The sequence below is a fragment of the Triturus cristatus genome, chromosome 7 (assembly GCF_964204655.1).
Source record: "Triturus cristatus chromosome 7, aTriCri1.1, whole genome shotgun sequence".
Classification (NCBI taxonomy): Eukaryota; Metazoa; Chordata; class Amphibia; order Caudata; family Salamandridae; genus Triturus; species Triturus cristatus.
Window position 1 is genome coordinate 1354989479 of NC_140590.1, and position 23308 is coordinate 1355012786.

The window sequence follows — 23308 nt, forward strand, 5'->3', positions numbered from 1 at the left end:
TTCAGGCGCAGCACAGGGCATCCTGGTGACATCATGATTCTGCATGGCATGAAAGTGGATCTTTGACCATTGTTGAGTATGATTAGTGGCCATGAATCACAAGAGGTGAAACTTTGAGTGAGTCTTAGTGCCATCAGTCTCCTTCTACATGGGTAATGAATAGTATATTATTCAATGAAGATCTGCAGATCGTCAAGCATTCAGTGTCGGACTATGTGATACGGCATTATTTCCGGGTAGAACGGCCCCCTTGGGAAACGTTCCATGCTCTCCTTCACCTCATGGCCCAATAGAATTCTCCCCCCTACAATCGGATGGGGATAGGGATAGTCACCCCATATCTGCCCCCGGGGGTTAGAAAGCCCACTAAACCCCAGCCATTTCAAAAAGGCGATAAAACAAAGAAGAAGAGGTTGCGGCCAAACCTGGCGTCAAGCCTACCTTCTCCCCAGAAGGGGCAATAGTGTCTTTCGCCCCCTTCGGGGAGGGGGGTGGCGAGGGGGTAGGAGGTTTGACACAATTGGGGATTCCCCAAAATATTTGCCCCTGGGGGGTGGTACAAAGACACGGTCAATGGGTGCCCCAACGATGGGACTGCCATTGACCTTGGTTTGATCCGTTCCTGTCGTGGGCACTAGTCCCAGCCACACAAGTGGTGCAGGGTTTTTATCAGTACAAGTGGGGTAACGCTGGGTGGTAGGATTTTTGTCTATTCCTGCAGATTCCAGAAGTTTCCAGCGCAGAAATGCAAGGAAAATCTGAGATTTCAGGTATAGTTTGAGGGTTGCAGGGTATTGTGGGTAAGAAATCTCATTGGATCCATGCAGGGCACACCACCCTGCAATCCCCTGGTTGTTTAGTTTTAAAAAAGGTCCATGGTTTGCATGGAAGGCACCACAGTACGGTCCCAAAAACCGCAGCTACCCTAGGCCTACCCACACAAGTGAGGTACAATTGTTTATTGGCATAATTGTGGGAGCATAGAATAGTAGAACATTTGTTATTACCAATTGGATTTTGCTGCATTTCTTTCTTTCAAATGTAAGCCAGTGTGTAAAAAAGTAGAAATCACGGGTAACCACAAATTTAGAGATGTACAAATAACTCCTGCTCCTAAACTACATATCTTGTGTTTATTTCAATCAATCAATCAAATAATTTGTAAAGCGCACTACATACCCGCAAGGGTTTCAAGGCGCTGAGGGAGGGGAGTGGGGGGGGGGTGCTGTTGCTACTGGTCGAACAGCAAGGTCTTGAGTCGTCTCCTGAATGTTCGAAGGTCTTCGGTTTGTCGTAGGTTGAGGGGGAGGGTGTTCCATGTCTTGGCGGCGCGGTGGAAGAAGGATCTGCCTCCGGCTGTGGTTCTACAGATGCGTGGGACGGTTGCCAGGGAGAGGTCTGCGGAGCGGAGTTTCCTGTTGGGTACGTAGAAGGAAAGTCGACTGTTGAGATAGGCTGGGCAGGTCTTGTGGAGTGCCTTGTGTGCGTGGACCAGGAGCTTGAAGGAGATTTTTGTCGACGGGGAGCCAGTGCAGGTTCCTCAGGTGGGGGGTGATGTGGTCGCGGCGCAGGACGTCGAGGATCAGGCGTGCAGAGGCATTCTGGATTCTTTGCAGTCTGTTGATGAGCTTGGTCGGGGTTCCGACGTAGAGGGCGTTTCCGTAGTCGAGTCTGCTGCTGACTAGGGCCTGGATGACTGTTTTCCTTGTATCTGTCGGGATCCATCTGTAGATCTTGCGGAGCATACGGAGGGTGTTGAAGCAGGTGGAGGAGACAGCGTTGACTTGTTTGGTCATGGTGAGTTTCGAGTTGAGGATGACTCCCAGGTTGCGTGCGTGGTTGGTAGGTGCGGGGGGAGTCCCTAGCGATGCGGGCCACCAGGAGTCGTCCCATGCTGAGGGGTTGGGCCCGAGGATGAGGATTTCCATCTTGTCTATGTACAGCTTAAGGCGGCTATCCTCCATATTTTCAGAAATACATAGGTTTCCTTGATACTCATTTTTCACTCTACATACTTCACCATATGAATCTTTCTATACTCCGTACACAATGAAAAGCTATTGTACAGTGCATCTCTGATGTTGGCCCTGGTTACCTTGGGTTCTTGGAGAACCTACAAACTCTATATTGCACCGCAACCATAAGGGGCTAGCAGTCGTAATGGTATATTGCTTTAGTAAATCGGCCATTGTGACAACAAGTTACAGATGAAAACGTCACAAATAGTTGTTTTTTTATACAATGAATAGGCTACCTTGTTACTGGTGATTTAATTCCTTAAAAAGACCAGCATTTACAATGCAACGGTCTCGGCATTGTTAAAGTTAGAGCTATTGGCATTGCTCATGACATTATTTTTGTTTGTTATTGTTTTTGAAAACATTTAAAGAAACGGCATTGTTATTTACAATGTCAATAGCTTAATCACTCTCAAATGCGAGATGTTTACATTTGCAGCCACACACAGAGCCACACAGACAAAGCCACCCACACAAAGCCACCCACCCACCCACCCACCCACACAGACACGGACAGAACAGTACAGGTACTCCCACTTGAAATAAATTCAGACTAGCAAGCATCCAGACGATGGTGCTGCCAAGTTTTAACTTTCAGCAGTTAAAGTTGGGAAGAAAGTGACCGCAGCCGCATTGAAGCAATAACATGACCGGCTGGAGCATTCTGGGACTGTTTACTGTGGGCACTCAATGCCCCCGGGCGCCCCCATTTTAGGCAGGTATGAAATCTGCAGGGTCGAGCCAGGCTTTCATCATTTCAGAGCCAACAAAGACACCAGTGATTATTTACGTGACAAGAGACAGTTCAGCTTGGAGTACAGACAGTCATGCGAGCCGGCTGCACGGCTCCTGTGAGTGGACACACATGCTTCATCGCCGCCCACGCACAGGGGGCCAGGTGGGGGCTGACAGGGCAAAGCCTCTGAGAGGCCAGCAGGTCCGGGTCAGAGTCAGCTTGCTTTCTCTCCCATCACTCTGCACTGCCTGACAGGTGAAAAGTACATGACTGGCTTCGCCCCAGCCGTTCAGGCCTCTCCAAGGTGGGGGTGCATTGTTAACTGTATCTAGTGCTGTTCAGACAGGAGGTGACTGGCTACGCAGTGACCCTGATATACAGGGATTCACACCCTCTTTTTCTAGGTGCATGCCAAACTCCTTTGGTGACACTAAATGTCCGGGCAAATTACAAAAAAAAAATTTAAAAATAAAAACACTGGTGCAAAAATCCAGCAACTTCTTATTAGATGTATTTTTGCAATTTTTGTGCTAGGGAAAGAGAAACTTAGTTGTGCCAGAGCACATAGCGAGAAAACAGGGTGGGAAACTACCTCAAAAAATGGACGGGCCACTTTTGTTTATCACTGATTCATCAAACTTTATAACGAAGAAGAAACATTGCTTCATAAGTAAGGTTTTGTTTAAAAAATGTGGCACATTTATTCTGTATTTACTGTGCAGGTTTTATAAAATGAAAGCAGGCTGGTTTTGCTTCAAACTTACCTCTCTCATTGTAAAGTGAATTAAAGTGCGTGCGGTCCATTCGCTCCTTTGTAAACACAGTACATGTTAAGGGGTATTTCTTATATATAACCTGTTAATTTTTAAAGCTCACGTTCACCCAGAAGGGTATCTTGGCCTGGATAACAGACGTTTATTGGTACCAAATCCAGTGGTACCCATTTTATCGACCTCAGAAGGCTGAAAGGCTGGGCGGACCCACAGGGATTTGAACCTGTGACCATGAATGAAGTCAACGCAGGCCCCTACAGGGGGTGCATTAGTCCACTGAGGTGCCACGGTGCAGACGTTGCGGCAAAGGGTGCAGAAAGGACGTTGCTACATAGGAAAGGGCACGATGCATCAGGAAGTGCCGATGCCAGCTGCCGGGAGGCACTGGTGCCCTCACCGTTCATTCCGAGTAGGGCTCCATCAGGCCTCGGTATCAGAACAGTGTGGCCCTCCAAGCCCCACACTGCTCACATGTGGCACGAGACAGACCCGGTCCGCACAATGGAGCATGAACCGAATCCACAAGACGACACATAGCGCCCAGAAGCGCTGCTGGGCGCTCCTGCTGGGCGCTCCACCCACTCTTGGGCGGTTGAGTGTTGCACAACAGACCCCTCTCCTCCTTGCACGACCCCAGGCAGTGTCGCAAGGGGGGCTGTGGGCACTAGTCCCACCACAGCTTCTGTTGAAAGGTTGAGGAACGTGCCTCAACCGTCCAGTGGTCAAACGGCGCTTAAAAGGACCGAAGTGCGTGTTGCTCTAAATTGCCCTGATGTTAGGCGGCGCACTTGGATAGTGCGTCTGGATGGTGCTGCTTGCACTTGCCACAGACCTCATTGGTGGGAAGATTACCTTAACTACTGCTGCTTTACTAGCAAAGGTTCCATTTCAAGTTACTTTTAGCCCTCTCTTTTTTAAATGCTCTTGTAAAATTGTTTAATCCATGCTCACCTGCAAACACATGGTTTGAACCACAAGCTAATCGCCCTCAAGTGTCGGCACTTCACCACCACAACACCGGTCGCCCCTAGCAAAGCAGGCACGAGGAACAATAGCGAGGAGTCAAGTGGTTGGCCTCTCAGGGCTCTCGGACCCTGTGTCACTGCACCTGATGCACCAATCGTAGATATGGCCTGAAGAGGGATCTGAGGCGCCTGTCCAACTCTTTGCGCTCGAGTTAGAGGGCATGGTGGCCCTTACATACCACTCGTGTGTGTCTGTGCCCCAAGACCACGAGGACAGGACAAGCCTGCCCGACAGTGACTCAAAATGGCGGAGCACCCACAAAACACCTGTCAGTGTTTCCGGGGGCGGGAGCTCAAAAAAGCAAAATTAGATCCGACCGTGCTATAGCACCAGTGAGACGTGCTCTGCTCGGGTGTACACGAGGGCACTCCTGGGCTAAACAGCGACACAGCCCCCCCCCACCCCTTTTGGAACAAACACACGTGTTGACATACTGCGGCCATCCCAAGGCGGGAAGCGCAGCTATTTTGTGTTACTCTCTATACGAAAAGGCGAATAAATTCCTCAGAGCCACACACTGACTCATGTAAGTGCTGTTGTTGGTGTCGGGTGGGGGTGCGTTACCGTATAAGGGCTTGAATTATCCGTTGCCTCCACCTGTGGCTTTTGAACACAGACACACTCTGACATTCTGCAATTATTTCCACACAATTGAGGCGAAAGCAACTAATGCACCGGCAATCACGTACACACACACACGCACACACACGTATACACACACACACACACAGGCGCACATACACTCTCTTAAATGGAGAAAGCCATAAACTACAGGGACCTGGTGTTCAAAGCCACAGGTGCAGACCCCAACTCCGGAAAACGCTTAGAGGACTAGGGGGTGTTTTGGAGCACCAGCTCGCCGTCGACGATTTATTTGCCTTTCCCGACAAACAAAGACGCGGTCTGTCCAGCTGATTGACCCTGACCAGCACGTCTGGCCCACCAGGAGATTCCACAGGGGAAGAAGGAATTACAAATTGGGGGAGTGAAGGGGGAGGGTCTGTTGTAAAAGTGCATTTGTGGGGTGAGGCGACAGAAGTGGGCGTGGAGGCTTGCGGTGGCCACACACTCGGTAGCCCAGGCTCCGGTATCCATTCCCCGTTGTTTTACGCAAATAAATACAGAATTCTGCAACAAACTGGACGTCATAATGCATAAATAAGTCTATCTGTAGCGCCTCGGGCTGGGATCCAGTCAGGGAGGGATCCGGCCGAGGATGCACCCGGGGACTCACCGGCCGCACTGCCTCCAGCCGAGCCCAGCCACCGACCCAGCCAGCAGCTCCCGGCGGAGGGAGAGGGAGGGAGCGTGATATGAGAAGGGGAGGAGGGAGGGCCAGGGGGAGGAGGAAACACCGACATGGAGGGGGAGAGAAGGGGAAGAGGAACGGGAAGTTTAGATGCAGTCTGCACTATATCCACCAACGGACCTCGAAACGAGTCATGAACACCGCCGCCTATCTCCGAGGTCAAGTAGAAATGCCTCGGAGAAACGGAGCAGCATTTTCGGATTCGGGGGCGTGTTTTTTCTTTCTCTCCTCTTGCCATTGGCTGGAATGTTTACATTCCAGAGGAGAGAAAGAATCGAAAAAACACGCCCACGAATCCGAAAAAGACGGGGCTTGTTTGGAGAGACAAAGCTCTTCTCCAATGGCTGCCCAGCATTTAAGAGGACAGCCAATGGAGAAGAGGAGAGAAGAGGGGCGGGTTCAAGCCCCACTACTCCAAGTCATTAAATCTCGCGAGCGAGACTGCGCAAGCGCAGCCTTCGCTAGCCGAGACCTAAAAAAAAGAGAAGACCAGAGCTGTTTGGCAAAACAGGAACAGTTTGTTTAATTAAACATAGCGGCCTGGAGAACAGTTACAGACATGAGGTCCGACATGAGGTCTGAGGACTCTCTCAATTTACGTTTAGTTTGTGTCCCTATATGCAAAATACAAGGCATAAAAGTTCCCGGTGTACCTTATATGGTGAGTGATGTTGGTTGCTGCCTTTGGAGTCATAAACTAATGGTTCCTACTGGTGGGTCTTGACCTTCTGTCCAAACAGAATGTGCAGTGGTGAAAATGTCCAGATGTCCAGCAAGGGGATCGTGTGATCACATGTGCTAGGTCCTGATTGGCTATGTGTTCCTAACTTAGGTGGCATCTTACCTTTATGGTGTTTTTAGGATCGCATGTACCTTCCTTCAGCCATGTGTGTGCTTTATTGGGGCAATCTCCCTTGGCCATTGTAATGCCGCTGTACCCATCTGTGGGACTGATCTAGAGTTTCCTGCCCAAGTGTTTGCCTACCAGCTATGCATCCTCCGATCTGTGGCCTCTCAATCAACAATTCCCAGGCTTAGGTCTCAGGGCCTGCCTATCTACATATTTGCGAGCCAAGGTTAATGTAGATTTCACGTGCAAAAATAACAGTTGATGGACAGAATGCAGAACAATGTCATACATTCACCCCAGTACAGGGATCTGTGCCTAAATCCATCATTTTTTTTCTCACCATGCCGTTTCAGTTTGAACCTAGCAATATGCAAATCAGTCTTGACCCTGTGCCTCATGGGAACAGTCCAGCCCGAACTGCCAAGCCAGGTCCTCCCTGGACTGGAAACAAGCATCCTAGGACCTGTTTCGGGGTTTCACCCCTCTTCAGCCAGGATAGCTTGATTCCAGTGGCATGGAGAGCACGGGACCCACGTCTGGGCATACCGTTCGCACTCGGGGTGACAAATGCAAAAACAACAGTTGATGAACAGAATGCAGAAAAATGTCATACATTCACCCCAGTACAGAGATCTGGGCCTAAATCCATAATTTCACAACAGCCGATTATGTTAGTAAAGACGATATTTCATTTTCATCGATGTATGCATCTATTTCCATATTAACAATCTCATTGAAAAACGTCAAAATTGTGGAAAAAATAAAACTATTTTTTTTCAGCTCTGCATGTTCCTGAAAGCTGAGAGAATGCTGACTTTAGCACAGCAAACCATTTGTTGATACCATTTTCAGGAGTAAATAAACCAGACCCTTTTATCCAACACACTTTTTTTTCTATTTTCCCCAAGAAAATGTAGCTATATTTTGTCTACTTTCTTAATCCCCTCCAGGGGAATGTACACATTCTGAATACTTCTAGCATCCCCAGGATGTTGGGAAAAAAAGGACACCAATTTGGCGTGCATACCTTATGTGAATCAAAGGGTGTGGAGCCCTATGCGCGAACTACCCCAAATAGCCCAAAAATGTTCAGCATTGTTTGTGTGTGGGGGGGGGGGGTTTAAAAGAGAGAAGTACCTGGCCAAAAGATGTATGTGGCCTACACATTGAGGTTTTTTTCTATTTCCCTATAGTTCTTTTCCATCCTTGTGAGTGTTCTGTAGCCGTGGGGCTGGATTTTGCTGACAAAAACCCTATATGGCACATTTAAAAGCATAATAATAATTTATTTTAAAACCATCCCCTCCGTATTGAAAAATTAGATTGAGAAACTAGATGAAGCTACCGAAAAGAATCTATGGTGGCAGTCAATCAGGTGTATGAAGACTGAAATATTTTTGTGGTAGTGGAATCAGTTTGTTCAATTTATATTTCAAAATATTTAAACTGTAAAGATATCCTTATTAACTCTTTGAAGTCTATCTCAAAAACTACTAAATCAAATTACACCATATCACATGCTTGCTTTTGAATGAGTCTCTCTCTCTTAATGAAGAATTGCCTCATGGGGAAATTGATGTTGAGCACCTGAAATTTCTTTGCTTTTGGGAAATTGTAAACCTTCTCACTGAGGAAGTAACCAAGGCAAGCAGTAAAAAGATATATTTTCTGTACCTGAACGGAAAAGCACTGGTGTCCTATGAAGAAGCGGTGGCAGCAAGCTCACTTTAAAGTATATACAATACATAGCAGAAAAATACAGAACCTATGAAATACGGTGTATTAAGAGATTTTGTTTATTTCATTATTATATGCAATTTCTCTTTTCAAACAGCAAGTTGCATCATTGATTGGGGCCGATCCTAGAGAGATTATTTTCACCAGTGGCGCTACGGAGTCCAATAACCTAGCTGTTAAGGTAAGAGTCTTTTGTCCTGATCTGTCCTATGGGAACTTTGAGTGGCTCTTTTAGCCTATGTAGCCTATCAGCTTAATTGCCTTGTATTCAACAGGTGATGAGGAGCCCCACAACTGATCATTTTTCATTTTGTATATTTATGCAGTGCTTAAACATGTGTGTGCAACTAAATGTACCAGATCATAATTACAGGCCTGTAGTGAACTGCTGATATAACATTTCTATCAAAGATTTGGTTTCTTCCCGGAGCTTCACCAGCATTATCAGAAGGCTTTAGTTGGGCTCACGATTTTACTACTGATTTTTACTTTTCTCTTATTCTGGCATTTGCATTGACTATTTAAGAAGAAACTGTTGGCTTAAGGGAGTTGATCGATAGAGTTCAACATCACTAACAAGTTTTATATAATGTTTAAACGGTGTGTGTGTGTGTGTGGGTGTGTGTGTCTTTATATATATATATATATATATATATTTTAAAACCTTTTATTAGGTATTTCAATAAAGCAAAATGTACAATTAACCAATGGATAGAACAGACAGGAAACAAAAGGTAGAGACAGTAAGATTGTTAAAGGATAATAAGTTACCCTTCTGGTGTGGTCACAAGGCACAGAAACACTGCTTATCTGAGCATAAGAACACATATGTGAAATGAAGAAATAAAGTTGAAGTGACCTTTTTATTCAACAAGTCATTAACACAGCAAAAGAAATATATTCATCTATTCATTAGCTTAGAGAGAATAATATGATCATAGTTCAATCAGTCAGAAATATCAATCACAAAATACTTATCAATAAATGTGTAGGTGCCTGGGAGGCAATCCTGAAATGAGAAAACCGACCATCCAAGAATTACAATTTAAAGGCTCATTAAACGCAATGAATTGGGTGAGAACTGAGAATAAATGAAGAGATCAAAAGGTAATAAGGGTTATCTAAATTGGGATGTACCACCTGAGAGTAGGCATAGAAGTCCCAAATTAGATAAACGGCCGGCCAGAGAAGCAACGCTTGTGCTAGGCACTTGCAGGAGAGTTCTGGGCTCCTAAGTGGGGTGCAGGACGTATATACCTGGTTAATGCAGAATGGTTAAGCCGCATTGACGTTGGTACTGGAGTTATACTGGCTCAGGTGGTTGACCGCACGCCTACAGTGGTATTGCTAAACCCTAAGGACACGGAAGTTGTGACCCATTGTGTCAGGTGTTTGAGCGGGTGGTCAGCCATGCTTCACCACAATTTATAAACAAATCATGATTTTATAATACATTTCTCGGAACCAGTACATGAAATCGGAACTTGAAACAGGTGCTGTTTGGGCAAGGTGCTGTTTTTGGTTACATCTTGAGCAAGCTTGGAAACTTTCATAGAAGAAACGAAGCAACACAATACTTGTGAAACCGAAGATGTACCCGCCGGCCTCGTCTAGGTGTGACATAGGCTATTCTTGCAACTGTGGAAAGTTTTTGTGGTTGGCCAAGCTGCCTTGCAGCGTTGGGCACAAGAGAAATTCATATTTGTGATCAGTGAGGCCTAGTAGATTTTTATATTTGAGGAGGATGAGAACTGAGGGACCTAGGTAGATGTGTCAGGGGTGGTGTGAGTTACGATGGCATCAGTGACTGTGATATAAAAATGGCCAAAGTAGCACATTTCCAGGTTATGGTTAGTGGGGCCTATATGGAGACCTTCATGCTGCGAAGGTCGATATTTATTCATTTATATGGTAGCCCATGATCCTCCATCATTTCCCTCCTCTTGGTTATTTTTTAACACACTTCTAACTGTATATATAGCTTGTCCTTTATCTCGGCCTATGTTCCAAGGGGTGTCATTAGCATAGTGGCACGGGTACCCCCTATTTATTTGGGCTCTTAGCTCAACGTATTTCCCCATCCTTGTTTTTAACCAGAGCGTCATAAGGAGCTATGCTATAGTCTATCCATGCTAATGGTGTAACTGGAGGAAGTGGGGGAGCAGTATATACTTTTCTTATGGATACATCTGCCAGTGGATTCCTCACCTTGTGAATATCCCCTGCACCAGCAACATTTGGACACAGTTCACGCCGATAAGGTCGAAGGCGACGTCACAGAGACACGGCTCCGCTCACGACTCCGCTGACGTCTCCGGCTCCATAAGAAGACCTCGTCGGCGTGATGACGTCAGTTCCCTTTTTTCCGCGCAGTCGACGCCAACGGTTTTCGGGACTCTCTCTCTGTAGCTGTATTTGATACTTTGTGTTCTGCTGGTATCTCTCTCTCTCTTCTTGTCTTCAGCTGAAAATGTCGATGAAGAAGTCCGCGGAGTGCGGAAAGCACATGTCAATAACGGATCCATATGAAGACTGCGTATGGTGTCTTTTATCGGACCATGATGTGGATGGATGTTTTTCCTGTCGCAAGATGAGCTCAAAGGCTCTAAAGGAGAGGGAGGCCAAACTGTTCATTGCCAAGATGAAGGAAAAAAGAGGCCGGAGAAGATCGAGTTCGGCGTCAAAGTTGACTTCGGGACATGCTTCTAAGTCTAAGAAGCACAAGAAAAAGAAGAGGCAAGGATCTCGACATCGCCCGGATAGGGAGACGGCTTCGAGATCGACCTCGCCCTCCCGACGCCGTAAGGACTTTGTATCTCCTTCGCCTGTTCCTGATTCTCCTATTGGCCTGTCGTCACCTGTGGCTTCACCGGTGCATTCTCCGGCACCGGCTCCATCTCCGACGCCGGCTCCATCTCCATCTCCGGCTTCGTCTCCGGTTCCGATTGAGGAGCTTCCAGCTCCGGGTGAGCCTTCGGCTCCGCTACCGTCGCCGCCAGTCGGCCCGAGTCCGGCGATGCCTCAGCCTGAACCTTATCCATCGTTTCCAGGCCCAGGTCAGGATCCAACACATTATCTTAATGTTATGTATTTCAGTCTTCTCTAGAGACTTGTACCCCTGGTGCACCTTCGGGTCCTATGGGTCCTATGGCCTTCAGTTTGGGAGTTCCCCAAGCTTATCCTCAGGCTCCCTTCATGCCATTTTTTCCGGCGATGCCGTCTTGGCATCTACCCGCGCTGAGGACATCGACGCCGCTCCCTTCTTCACCGGCACCGACTCGACCTCGTTCGACGCCGGCTGTTCCATTGGATCCGCGCTCGACGCCAGCTCCGGCGCCGTCGGATTCGGTCACGGTGCCGCCGACTCCTGCTGTGAGGATCAGATCCAGGAGGGAGGCTCAAAGGGTACTGGAGGAACAGAGGTACCTGATGGAGGAAGTAGAAGAAGGTGAGCTGATGGAGACGGACGATATGTTTTTTATGAATTGAAGGAGGCTAGTGGCCTGGATTTGTCGCCTGAATGGGAGATCACTCCTCCTGCTGATGCTCCTTCAAAGGATGTGGCTCCATACCATGCTGTTATTAAAAAGGCGGCTGAACTTCTAGATCTACAATTGCCATCTGCAGAGTTTAAGCCTAACATCCTGACAGAGGTTCTGCACTCTCCTTCCACTGCATTGGAGCCTTTGCTCCCTTTTAATGACGCCATTATAGAACCAGTTTTGGAGATATGGCGTAAGCCCTTCTCTGCTCCTGCAGTTTCTAAAGTTATTGCTAGGAGGTATAGGGCGGCTCCAGGGGACCCAGACTTTTTGACATCTCATCCTTCCCTGGAGAGTCTGGTAGTTCAGGCTGCCTGCTCCAGAAAATCAACAGGTGCTTTTCCCCAAGTCCCGAGTGACAGGGATGCGAAGAAATTGGACCAGTCGGCTAAGAAGGTCTTCTCTTTTGCCAGTATGGCCTTAAAATCTACAAATGCCACCTGTCTTTTGGGCCGATATATCAATGCTCTTATGGATTCAGCAAAGCAAGTGGCCCCAAAGCTGTCAGAAGAGGATAGGATGAACTTTAATGAGGTCCTATCGGACACCCAAGCGGCTGCACGTCCGGTAATCCAAAGTGGCTTGGATACAGCTGATTCGGTAGGAAGGATCATGGGTTCTTCTGTTGCCACCAGGAGGAGTGCGTGGCTCAAGTCTTCAGAGTTCTCGCCTGATGTGCAGGCAACGCTCCTGGACTTGCCTTTTGATGGCTCTGGACTTTTTGGCAAAAAAGCGGATGCTGCGCTTGAAAGATTTAAGGAGAGTAAGGCCACGGCTAAATCTTTGGGCCTTCAAACTCAGCCAAGGGGTTCGTTCAAGAGATACAGGGGCTTTGGAAGGTCATCCTTTCGTTCTTACAGACAGCCCCAGCAGCAGCAGCAACAACAGCAGAGCTACAGAGGTAGAGTCAGAGGTCGCACTCGAGGTAGACAGCTCTCCTCCTCTTCCTCAGCCACTCCCACCACTGCAAAGCAGCCCTAGATCCACCATTCTGGATCATGCTGGTCCTGTGGGGGGCCGGCTTACACATTTTCTACAAGATTGGGAATCGGTCACTTCAGACCTCTGGGTTCTAGATCTTGTAGAAAATGGGTACGCCCTTCCCTTTTGGGAGTTCCCACCCAACTACCCTCCTTGCCAAGGGGCGTGCTCGGAGGTCCACCTTCTTCTTCTGCAGGAGGAAGTCCTGACATTACTAAACAAAGGTGCGATAGAGGTCGTTCCAGAGCGGGAAAGGGGTCAAAGTTCAAGATGCTCAACCTTGCGCAGGTTCTTCAAGCGCTGCATCAAGAGGACTGGATGGTGTCGATCGATTTGCAGGATGCGTATTTCCACATCCCCATCCTGAAGTCGCACAGGAAGTAGCTACGGTTTACGGTAGGGTCGCAACATTATCAGTTTGCGGTTCTGCCGTTTGGTCTTACTACTGCACCTTGAGTCTTCACCAAGGTGATGGCAGTGGTGGCACCCCATCTCAGAAGGTCGGGGATTCCAGTTTTTCCCTATCTGGACGACAGCCTGATCAAAGCGAAGTCGCCAGAGAAGGTGCTTCATCATCTGCAAGTTACAACCCAGCTGTTGTACAATTGGGTTTCTCGATAAACGTGCCCAAATCTCACCTGGTGCCCTCTCAGTGCAACCTGTTTATAGGACGGTACTGGACACTACTGTGTCGGGCATTCCCACCTCCACAAAGGATTCTCGCCATACAGGAAATTATTCCCTTGTTTTACAATGGAGCGGTCGTTCCAGTTCTGAAGATCCTTCGCCTGCTCGGTCTGCTTGCTTCCTGCATTCTGTTGGTCAACCATGCACGCTGGCACATGAGGGCGCTCCAGTGGTGCCTCCACAGGCAGTGGTATCAGCACAAAGGAGATCTCAGGGAGTCTGTGAGGCTCTCCAGAGAAGCTGCGGTGGATCTGTCTTGGTGGAGCGTGGAGAGCAATCTGTCTCAAGGGAAACCCTTCCATCTACCTCCATCGGTGGCCACAGTGATAACGGAGGCTTCCACTTTAGGGTGGGGTGCGCATCTGGGGGATCTGGAGATCAAGGGTCTTTGGTCTCCAGAGGAAAGGTTGCTTCACATCAACCTTCTGGAATTGCGGGCGGTACGTTTGGCGCTCAAGGCCTTCCTCCCTTCCTTTCGCGATCAGTCGGTTCAAGTCCTGACGGACAACACTACCGGGATGTGGTATGTCAACAAGCAGGGAGGAGTGGGGTCTCATTGTCTCTGCAGAGAGGCTTTGCGTCTCTGGTCCTGGGTTCACGATCATCAGATTTGTCTGATGGCAAATCATTTGGACGGGGTTCTGAACGTACGTGCAGACAGTCTCAGTCGGCAGTTCTCCGCCGACCACGAGTGGAGGCTTCATCCGGAGGTGGTTCGTCACATCTTTCAAGCGTGGGGAACTCCTCGGGTGGACCTGTTTGCCACTCACGAGAACGCTCATTGCCCGTCATTCTGCAGTCTCCAGTATCCGATGCAGGGAGCTTTGGGGGACGCGTTTCAGTTGAGATGGGACTCACATCTCCTTTACGTGTTTCCTCCCATACCCTTGATTCCTCGGGTTCTGAGGAAGATTCGCCAAGACCGGGCCCAAGTCATATTGATCGCCCCGGATTGGCCAAGAAGGGTATGGTATACAGATCTTCTCCACCTCTCCTCGTGCCCTCCGCTCCGTCTCCCTCTGAGGGCAGACCTCCTCCCGCAGTCAGAGGGGCAGGTTCTACACCCCCACCTCCAGAGCTTACACCTTCATGCCTGGAGATTGAACGGGGCAACCTGAATTCTTTTTCTCTCCCGCCAGATGTGGTAGATGTAATTTTGTCTGCCAGACGTTATTCCACCAAATCTATCTATTCCTATAGGTCTAAATTTGTGCTCTGGTGTGGGGAGAAATCTATTGATCCTTTGAGGGCTCGTTTATCTGACATTCTTCCGTTTGCCCTTTCTCTTGCTCAGCAAGGTTTTGCTGTAGCCACTGTAAAGGGTTATCTGTCAGCTTTGTCGGCATTCATTTGTTTGCCGGATCAACCATCCTTGTTCAAATCGCCTATTGTTTTATTGATTTCTGAAAGGCCTTACAAACAAGTTTCCTCCAACTCCTTTTATTGTGCCTCAATGGGACTTAAGTCTTGTCTTAACTAACCTGAGGGGTTCTGCTTTCGAGCCCTTACACAAGTGTCCCTTGAGGCTGTTGTCTTTCAAGATGGTTTTTCTCATTGCGATCACCTTGGCAAGGAGGGTAAGTGAGCTTCAAGCTCTGAGTTCAAAACCCCCGTTCTTGACCATTCATGCTGAAAGAATGGTACTCGGGACCAGGGCTGCTTTTCTGCCTAAGGTGGTAACTTCCTTCAATCTGGGGCAGTCCATTTTCCTCCCTACCTTCTATCCTCCCCCTCACCCTTCCAAGGAGGAGGAGCGGCTTCACCGCTTGGACCCTAAGAGGGCGGTGAGCTTCTACCTTGATAGGACTAAAGACTTTAGAGTGGACGACCAGCTCTTTGTGGGCTTTGTTGGGTGCAGGAAAGGCAGAGATGGATTGTCTTGTGCATCAAGATATGCTACTCTTTGGCTGGTAAGGAACCTCCAGAGGGTTTAAGGGCTCATTCTACTAGAGCGAAGTCTTCCACGTCTGCTTTGTCTAGAGGTGTTAATGTGGAGGCCATTTGTAGAGCGGCAACTTAGGCCACCCTCCACACTTTCGCGAAGCATTACTGCTTGGATTCCGAGGTGAGGAGAGACGGACACTTTGCGCGTTCCGTCCTTCAGGACTTTCTGGTATAGAAGGGTGGACACCCTCCTCCGGGAGTGGGACTGCTGTGGGAATCTTTTCACAAGGTGAGGAATCCACTGGCAGATGTATCCATCAGAAGAACAAGTTACTTACCTTCGGTAACGCTTTTTATGGTGGATACAGTATCTGCCTGTGGATTCCTCACTGACCCACCTGCCTCCCCGTTGTTCACCTTTGTATACCTACAATAATGATCATGATGTTTCAAAATGTGTTTATTACTGTCAAAGGAAGAGTGCTATTTCTTTTGTCTTCCTTTTTAATCTTCACACTGTGTGTTTTGCATTGTATATTATGTACTGTGTATATATTGCTGTCAGTCCGTCCGTGTGCCTCGAAGGCACAGCAAAAAGGGCAGAACTGACGTCATCACGCCGACGAGGTCTTCTTATGGAGCCGGTGACGTGAGCGGAGTCGCGAGCGGAGCTGTGTCTCTGCGACGTCGTCTTCAACCTCATCGGCGTGGACTGCTACAAAAGTTTCCGAATGTTGCTGGTGCAGAGGATATTCACAAGGTGAGGAATCCACACGCAGTTACTGTATCCACCAGAAAAAGCGTTACCGAAGGTAAGTAACTTGTTCAGTAGTTGATGTCGGGAGGGGTTTTCTACAAACGTGAGCCAGTCGGTGTGAACTCAACTACCTCTAACATTGCTAATATACTCCTATTCCTTGGTCTATTGACCCTACGTATGAACTTCCTGTAGATCCCTATCTTGGCATTGTTCATTTCTATTACTTTAGTACTCATTCTTTTCACCCAATGACCTCTATCTGCGGGACGCAACACAAAGAGCAACATGAAAAAAAACTTTTTAGAACAGCCACAAAGGTATCCAGTCAAAGTTCAACCAATCAGTGGCTGTCTGCTATGGAACCTCCTCCAGCAATCCATTTCTTTTCTATCTTGTTCAAGTCGTTGATGGCATTGGTGATGGAGCCATTTTCTTTAATGTTGGCAATGTGCAGCACAATTCCTTATCCAAAGGCATACCCTCCTCTTGATATTTCGAAGTCAGAGTGCTTTTGCCTTGATCTGGAACATCACAATGATGGTGTTGGAAGAAGAGCTGCACTCTGTTCAATAGACCAACCTCCTTTGGTAGGTCTTTGAAAGCTATCCTCGCTTAGTACTCTGCATACTGCCACTGTCGGTGGAGCCAGATAACAGAGCCAGAGATGGGCATCGATGTGGGAGATATTTGCTGCTGGAACTATCATGGAGACTTTGTGCAATGTTCTAGTGAGCATAGGCTGCTCCTTCGTGGGGGATGTTGGAGATAAAGCCGTTCTCTGCAGGCTCAGTAAAAGTTCATTAGGCTGGAGGTGCCATATTTAATGTCCGAATTAAAAACAGTGCTGTTTACAATTTGTGTCCTGACCCACAGGTAACATGCCATCCTAGAAAACAAAGAAAAGGTGCCTTTAATTTGAAACCATTTTATCATTTTGGACATTTTTATCCCCACCCCAAGTAGACTACCTGTCTACCTCATCTTCATAATCCTAGTCTAACCTATGTTGCCCTAAGGACGCTGCTCTATACCTCAAGTAACCTGTGGCATTCAATTTGCCATGGACGTAAATTAGTGCAAATAACAATAAAGCAGTTATATTCTTGCATGGTAGGGTGTGGGGCAAAGAGCCATGATAGTCTGATAGAGATCCTGTTATCATAAACCCATAGTTCCAACAAAAGGCTACACTAAGGTCTATATCAGGAACACTTCTCTAAAATACCCTTGTTGCCTTCCCTTCTATTCTGGAATTGTCAGTGACAACATCATGCATCATTGGGATGTGGTCCCTTACGTTTCTAGTTACAAACACTTCAGAGAAGGTGGCCTCAATAATCTGACATTGGTCGTGTATTCTGTAGAGGAACAGGTGTAGGAAATATTCTACAGTATGTGGTAGTACCTCCCTAGGTAAAATGTCTATCTGTGCCTACTGCATGCGTAGTCTGAGTTATAGACAAGTACTCCTTAGTCTTCTGTCTACCCATTGTTGTCATCTGAATGTACCACATGTTGCTGTGAAGGGAATCATCAGTATGCTTTCTAACTGCTTGGGCACTATTCACATTATTGCATTAATACATTATTACTTCCAACAGGGGAAGGGTATTAGGACACAGGGTGCGCATAAATATTTGGGGTGCTGACGGTACTGGCAGAGGATGGTGAACCCTTTTGCATTTTTACAAGGGCCATTTTCTCCATGTGCTAGCAGGTATATTGGAGGTGACTTGGGGTGCACAGTGGTATTGGCAACTTCAATAGTTTGAGCAATACAAGCCTTTCTATTAACACAATGAGATATAACAGTGACCTAATAAATCTTCCTAGTGCCACTCTGATAATACTGCAAAATATTAAAATACAAATGCATAACTTTGCATAAGACACTTCGGTGCAGCAGGTGTTGAAGCTACGTCTGAATCCATAAACGACCAAGCTGTCACCGTCTTCTTCCTCTTGGACAGTCAATGTGAACAAGTTAACCTCCTCTAGTTCGTTGTCCAGAGATGAGGGGGTGCATGGTCGACCCTGAAGTCTGTTCTGTTAATCCTTTCCTTTTGGCAATGGGGACAGCTGTTTGTGAGTAGTCTATTATTTCAAAAAAGTCTTTGGGCCAAAAATCTGTGTTCCATCATTGCTATGTCGAAGCTCAGTACTGATCGGGCCCTTCTTTCCTCCACCTGGAAACCTGAGTTTGAAAGGAACTTTGCAGTGCGTGATACTCATACAATTTTATATATTTCATATTTATATACAATATAATATGAAGCACAGTTATTCAAAGCACACTGTCCTCCTGTATTTACATATACTCATGTTTTCATTACTAACCTCAATACATAAATATGATATTACTGTATATTATTTATCTTTTGTAGTCCCTGGCGAATGCACTGCATTAAAATGCATTTGAGCAGATTCCACCTTACGATCTTAATTTGTTACAACAATATTTTCTTCAGCTCTGAAGAACCTAGCAACGCTGCTTTAATATCTGATGGACGTGCGTACACTTAGCTTACTTTATCTTAAACAGTACAGTTGTCACAAGGGATCGAAGCATGCATGTATATATATATAAATACACGCATAGCCAGTCACTAAACTGCATAACGTAAAACCTAAAACACTGTATTTAATCACGGCTGCCCCCTTTTATCAAATCGTGTGATCCTAGGCAATTTAATTCTCTTTACACAGCTCTCTGTGTTCTAACTGTATACATACATATCTTTACATGAAGGTGGCCTCAATCTCCCGATCGATCGTTACAAACCACAGGAAGCCTGTTTCCTGCCTGGCTCAATGCCCAGAATCTGTGGTCGACCAAGAGTGCTACTATCAATGGCAGCCCAAGCGAAAGCTTATTAACTCTTTTGTTACATTGTAACATCTAAAAACATGTGTTGTGTTTAATTGTACGCTATGCGGAATAAAATATTTAATATCACGTCTTTTTAGTAAAGCACACTTTCACTCAGAATGGTATTTTGGCGCTAGATACCAGGTCCTTATTGTTCCGTCAAATCAATGGTACTCCTTTCATCCACCTCAGAATGATGAAGGGCTGATCAGACCCCGCATCTATCCACTTTTAGAAGGATGAAATGCTCAATAGACCTAGTAGCATATGAACCTGTGACCATCAAGTCAAACACAGGCTTACGTTCTCTGTATTTCATGCACGTTGTGTAAACGCCGTATATTCTAGTCTTTTGCTCCTAAGGGCCTACAATAATGTATTGGACCTATATTTTGACCCAAAACGAAAATGGGGTGTAGCTAGCGTGCATTTCATTCCTTTGTTTAATGTTCAACATCCGCTCCGACATCAACGTTGCTCTAAGTCCAGTGTCACCAACCAACTTGAACATGAGCCATAATTTCAAAACCTCATTTTGTAATAGCAAACCTCAACTGTGTGTGCTCTGTTGCGACACTCTCCCAGATCGGTTCTTGCATTTGAGCCATTGCCTGTGCCTGCCTTGGCTGCTACTGAATTCAGATGCAGGTAGGAGTAAATCACTCTGTACTTAGTATCTCGGGGCTGCAGTATTTTGTGTAATCTTACTATGTTAATCTAGCATCTAGCTGACCAGGTAGGCCCCTGCATTTTGTTAATTGAAGTATTGATGCCTACAGATATTCATCAGGTCTATAATGGAAAAATTATTTTATGACTTATAATTGGTCATCTAAATAGAGAGATATTCATAAGCACTTGACCCTGAAAGTATTTCTCTTTCTGCCAGGAAACTATATTACTTATATTGGTGGCATTTTTAGTCTTCTAACATTGTGGGCCATAGAACATTATTGTGTAAAGATCTATTTCCAATAACGAGGGACATTTTTGATTGTTACCAGCAAGGCACTTTACTCATTTTTACAACCTTTGTTCATTGTTCTATTGTTGTCAATCTAGATGTTGAGGGGCATGTTGAATAGAATGAGGATCCAAAGATATCAAAGGAAATAGCTCAATTTTACCTGGTATTACATCTTCTATAATTGGGCTCTGGGCGGTAAGGGATGCAGTCCTTGAGCTCAACCTATTATGTCATCTACCTTTGCTTGGTTGGCCTATCATTTGCTGGTGGGCCAAGTCTAGGGCGTAATAGCAACCAGAAAACATAAAAAGGTTTCTGTGTGACGTGGTCAATTAATGCCTGCGAAAACCCTCCTCCCCCTCTTACTACCACTTGACTCAATATTCAAGTGGGAGGATCCGTTATTAAGCGTCCAAGCACGCCAGAAAGGTGAGATGAGAAGCGTGCGGTGTGAGGGTCAAGGAACTGAATGTACTCCATTTAGACCCCCCAGGATATAGCGGCATGGATTAGCAAATTTAGCGGCACAAATATGGAAATTTAGCGGCACAAATATGGAAATTTAGCGGCAATTTAGCGGCGTTTTATTTGGCAGTTTTACCTACAACAAACACAGATCTTTGTTTTTTGAGTTATTTAACAACATGAAGCTATGTATATTTGGTTTATTTACAATGTAGACACTTTGTTTGTCTTCAAGACTACATATAGGACATAAACCTGTTACTGAATACATGCCCAGGGTACCTGTATGCTTGTCGTGTTAATCTTGCAGTTCTTCTGAGCAGTCCAAATCTGGGGGGTCTGCTTAACAAACCGACCATGCACTAGGTGACCCCAGCACTTGGTATCAGAGTCACAATGGTTCCTAACTCTACACCGAGCACCCCCCACACATGCCCCTCACCCACGCTGCACAACAAACATGGGAAAGGTATACCTGGTTTATAGAGCTTTTAACTCCTGTTGGCGACCTGATCTGAACTGCAGACATCAACTGACCCAGACAGGAGCGAAATGCATCGAAAAACGGATGTGTTTGCCAGCTGTCCGGCGGACCCATCAAGAGACAAACAGACCTCCAGCCAGAATCCAGGATTGAGCAGGGCTGCCCCTCAGCCCAAGACTACTTAGCATATATGTTAATGATCTGCCGGCTGCCCCGGGCTGCTGGTGCCTGGCACGGAGGCATGATGCCCGCTCCAAGCGGATTACCTGGTTACCGGGCCTCCAGCTCGTGACGGCGCTCAGTGAACCCGGAGATGGTGAGACCGGGTGCAAATCACGAGCCCTGCAGATGCATCCGGAGAGAACTAGAATGAGATCTTTTAAAGTGAGGCCAGCAAGGCGACGAAAACAAACTCCCTTGTTGTACCAAACACGCGTGGGTAAAAGACGGTCTGAACTCTGGGCACCTCAGTCTGTGACCTTCAAACAAGCTGTCACGTGACATCAAAGTCCGAAGACACAGACTCCAATGTAAATCTCCTTTCATAGGAGCCGACCTGAACTTAACCCCTCTCACAGCACGTGCCCTCAACTACGTCACGGCCACGAATAGCATATTAACTCTGGCCTAAGATGGTGGGAAGTGGCTGTGGGTGGATTCAGGAGTTACTCGTAGGAGATTACAAAAGTGCCGAGTCCAGCACCAGCCAGGCAGGTGAGTCGTGTGAGTCGTCAGCAGCAGTGAAAGAACAGCACAGCAGGCAGGTGAGGGGTGTAGATAAACATCACACCTCGCGCCTGCCTGCTGTGAGGACCCCCCTTCTATTGGCCCCGTGGCAAGAGCCACTGGGCCAATAGAAGAGGGGAGGGGGCGGGTCTGCTCTGGATGCCAGGATTTCGCGGGCACTTTTGTAAAAATCGCGGCATTTTTACAAAAGTGCCGATTTCGCGATTTTTTTGCAAATCGCGAAATAGCGAAATCCTGGAGGGTCTGTTTAACAGTCTTGAAGGCAGCTACTTGGTAGCTAGACACAGTATACACTGGATGCACCGCGAACCAGTTGCGTGGTCTCAAATTGAACCTGCCTCAGTCAAAGTGGGTGGCTGGGCACGTACCCAGATGAAGGGGAGGAGTGGTGCGGTGTACTACAGACCACAGCATCAAATAACTAGCGGCGATCTGTAAGGCTAATGACTGGTGTAATACAGATAACAGCAACATTAACTAGCGGGCTTTTTCCCTTAAATGACGGAATTGGATTAAGGCCAGTCAACTTTAAATTGACAATTTGCTCATATAGTCAATATATATATGCATATATTAAAAAAGAATCAACATGACAATCAAGATGCACCTAGATATTATGGTCTCACTAATAAATCAATAGATCAACATCTGCCAGATGGGCTTCAAATACAAGAATATATAAAAAACAATTCACAGATCTAAGTTCTTCTAATAACTGTTTGTGAATCACAGGCGTCCCATCTTATTTAAGAAATCCACGCCTTTTCCAGCGCAAGATGCTGTAGTGTGTTGCTGTTGTGACATATGCAGAGTCTGAATAACCAGTGATGCAGTTGTCAGCCCCATTGTTTAAAGCGGCAATAAGTGCCACTAACTCAGCTGCTTGGGCTGAATAATGTGGGGGTAATGCAATCTGCTGTACAATGTCTAGGGAATCAGAGGACTCATGCTGTTGGGCTCTAACCACTGCGGCTCCTGTGTATCTGACCCCTTTTTCTTGGTCAATGGTGGAGGACCCATCAACAAAATATACAGTGCTATCTGGCAAGGGGTCCTCTTTTGCTGCTCCTGACTCATCTGGAGAGAATGTGGCATAATCATGGGTGTCCTCATCTGAGGCCGCAATGGGATGTGCAAAGAATGTGGCAGCGTTGACTGTGTGACATTTGACAACTTTCAAGGAAGGCAAATGACAGAATCACTTCATAACCTGACACTCTGTGTTGTTAATGTTGTCTTAACTTTCTGAATTATGGCAAAGACGGCGTGCTCGGTGTACAGTGTTAACGGGGATCCCATGACAATGGGGGTACTTTTCTCAACTGCGAATGCTGGTGCGGCAAGAGCTTGCTCGCATTGGTAAGGACCTTTCATGACAGAGTAACATGCTGCTGAAGTAAGCAATGGGCCACCTGTACTACTGGTATGCAGGTGCCTGCTGCTGCTGTTACATGGGAACCTGTATTTGCAGGA

At 46.8% G+C, this 23308-nt stretch overlaps 1 protein-coding gene across 2 annotated transcripts in view; it reads left to right on the forward strand.

Annotated features, from left to right (window-relative positions):
* The window catches only part of NFS1 (NFS1 cysteine desulfurase), a 548610-nt gene that overhangs the window by 142439 nt on the left and 382863 nt on the right, over positions 1-23308 (forward strand). For both annotated transcript variants that reach the window (XM_085619037.1, XM_085619036.1), the window contains exon 4: positions 8547-8630. In XM_085619037.1, coding sequence (XP_085475163.1) covers positions 8547-8630 — 84 coding nt within the window. The remainder of the gene's footprint in view (positions 1-8546; positions 8631-23308) is intronic.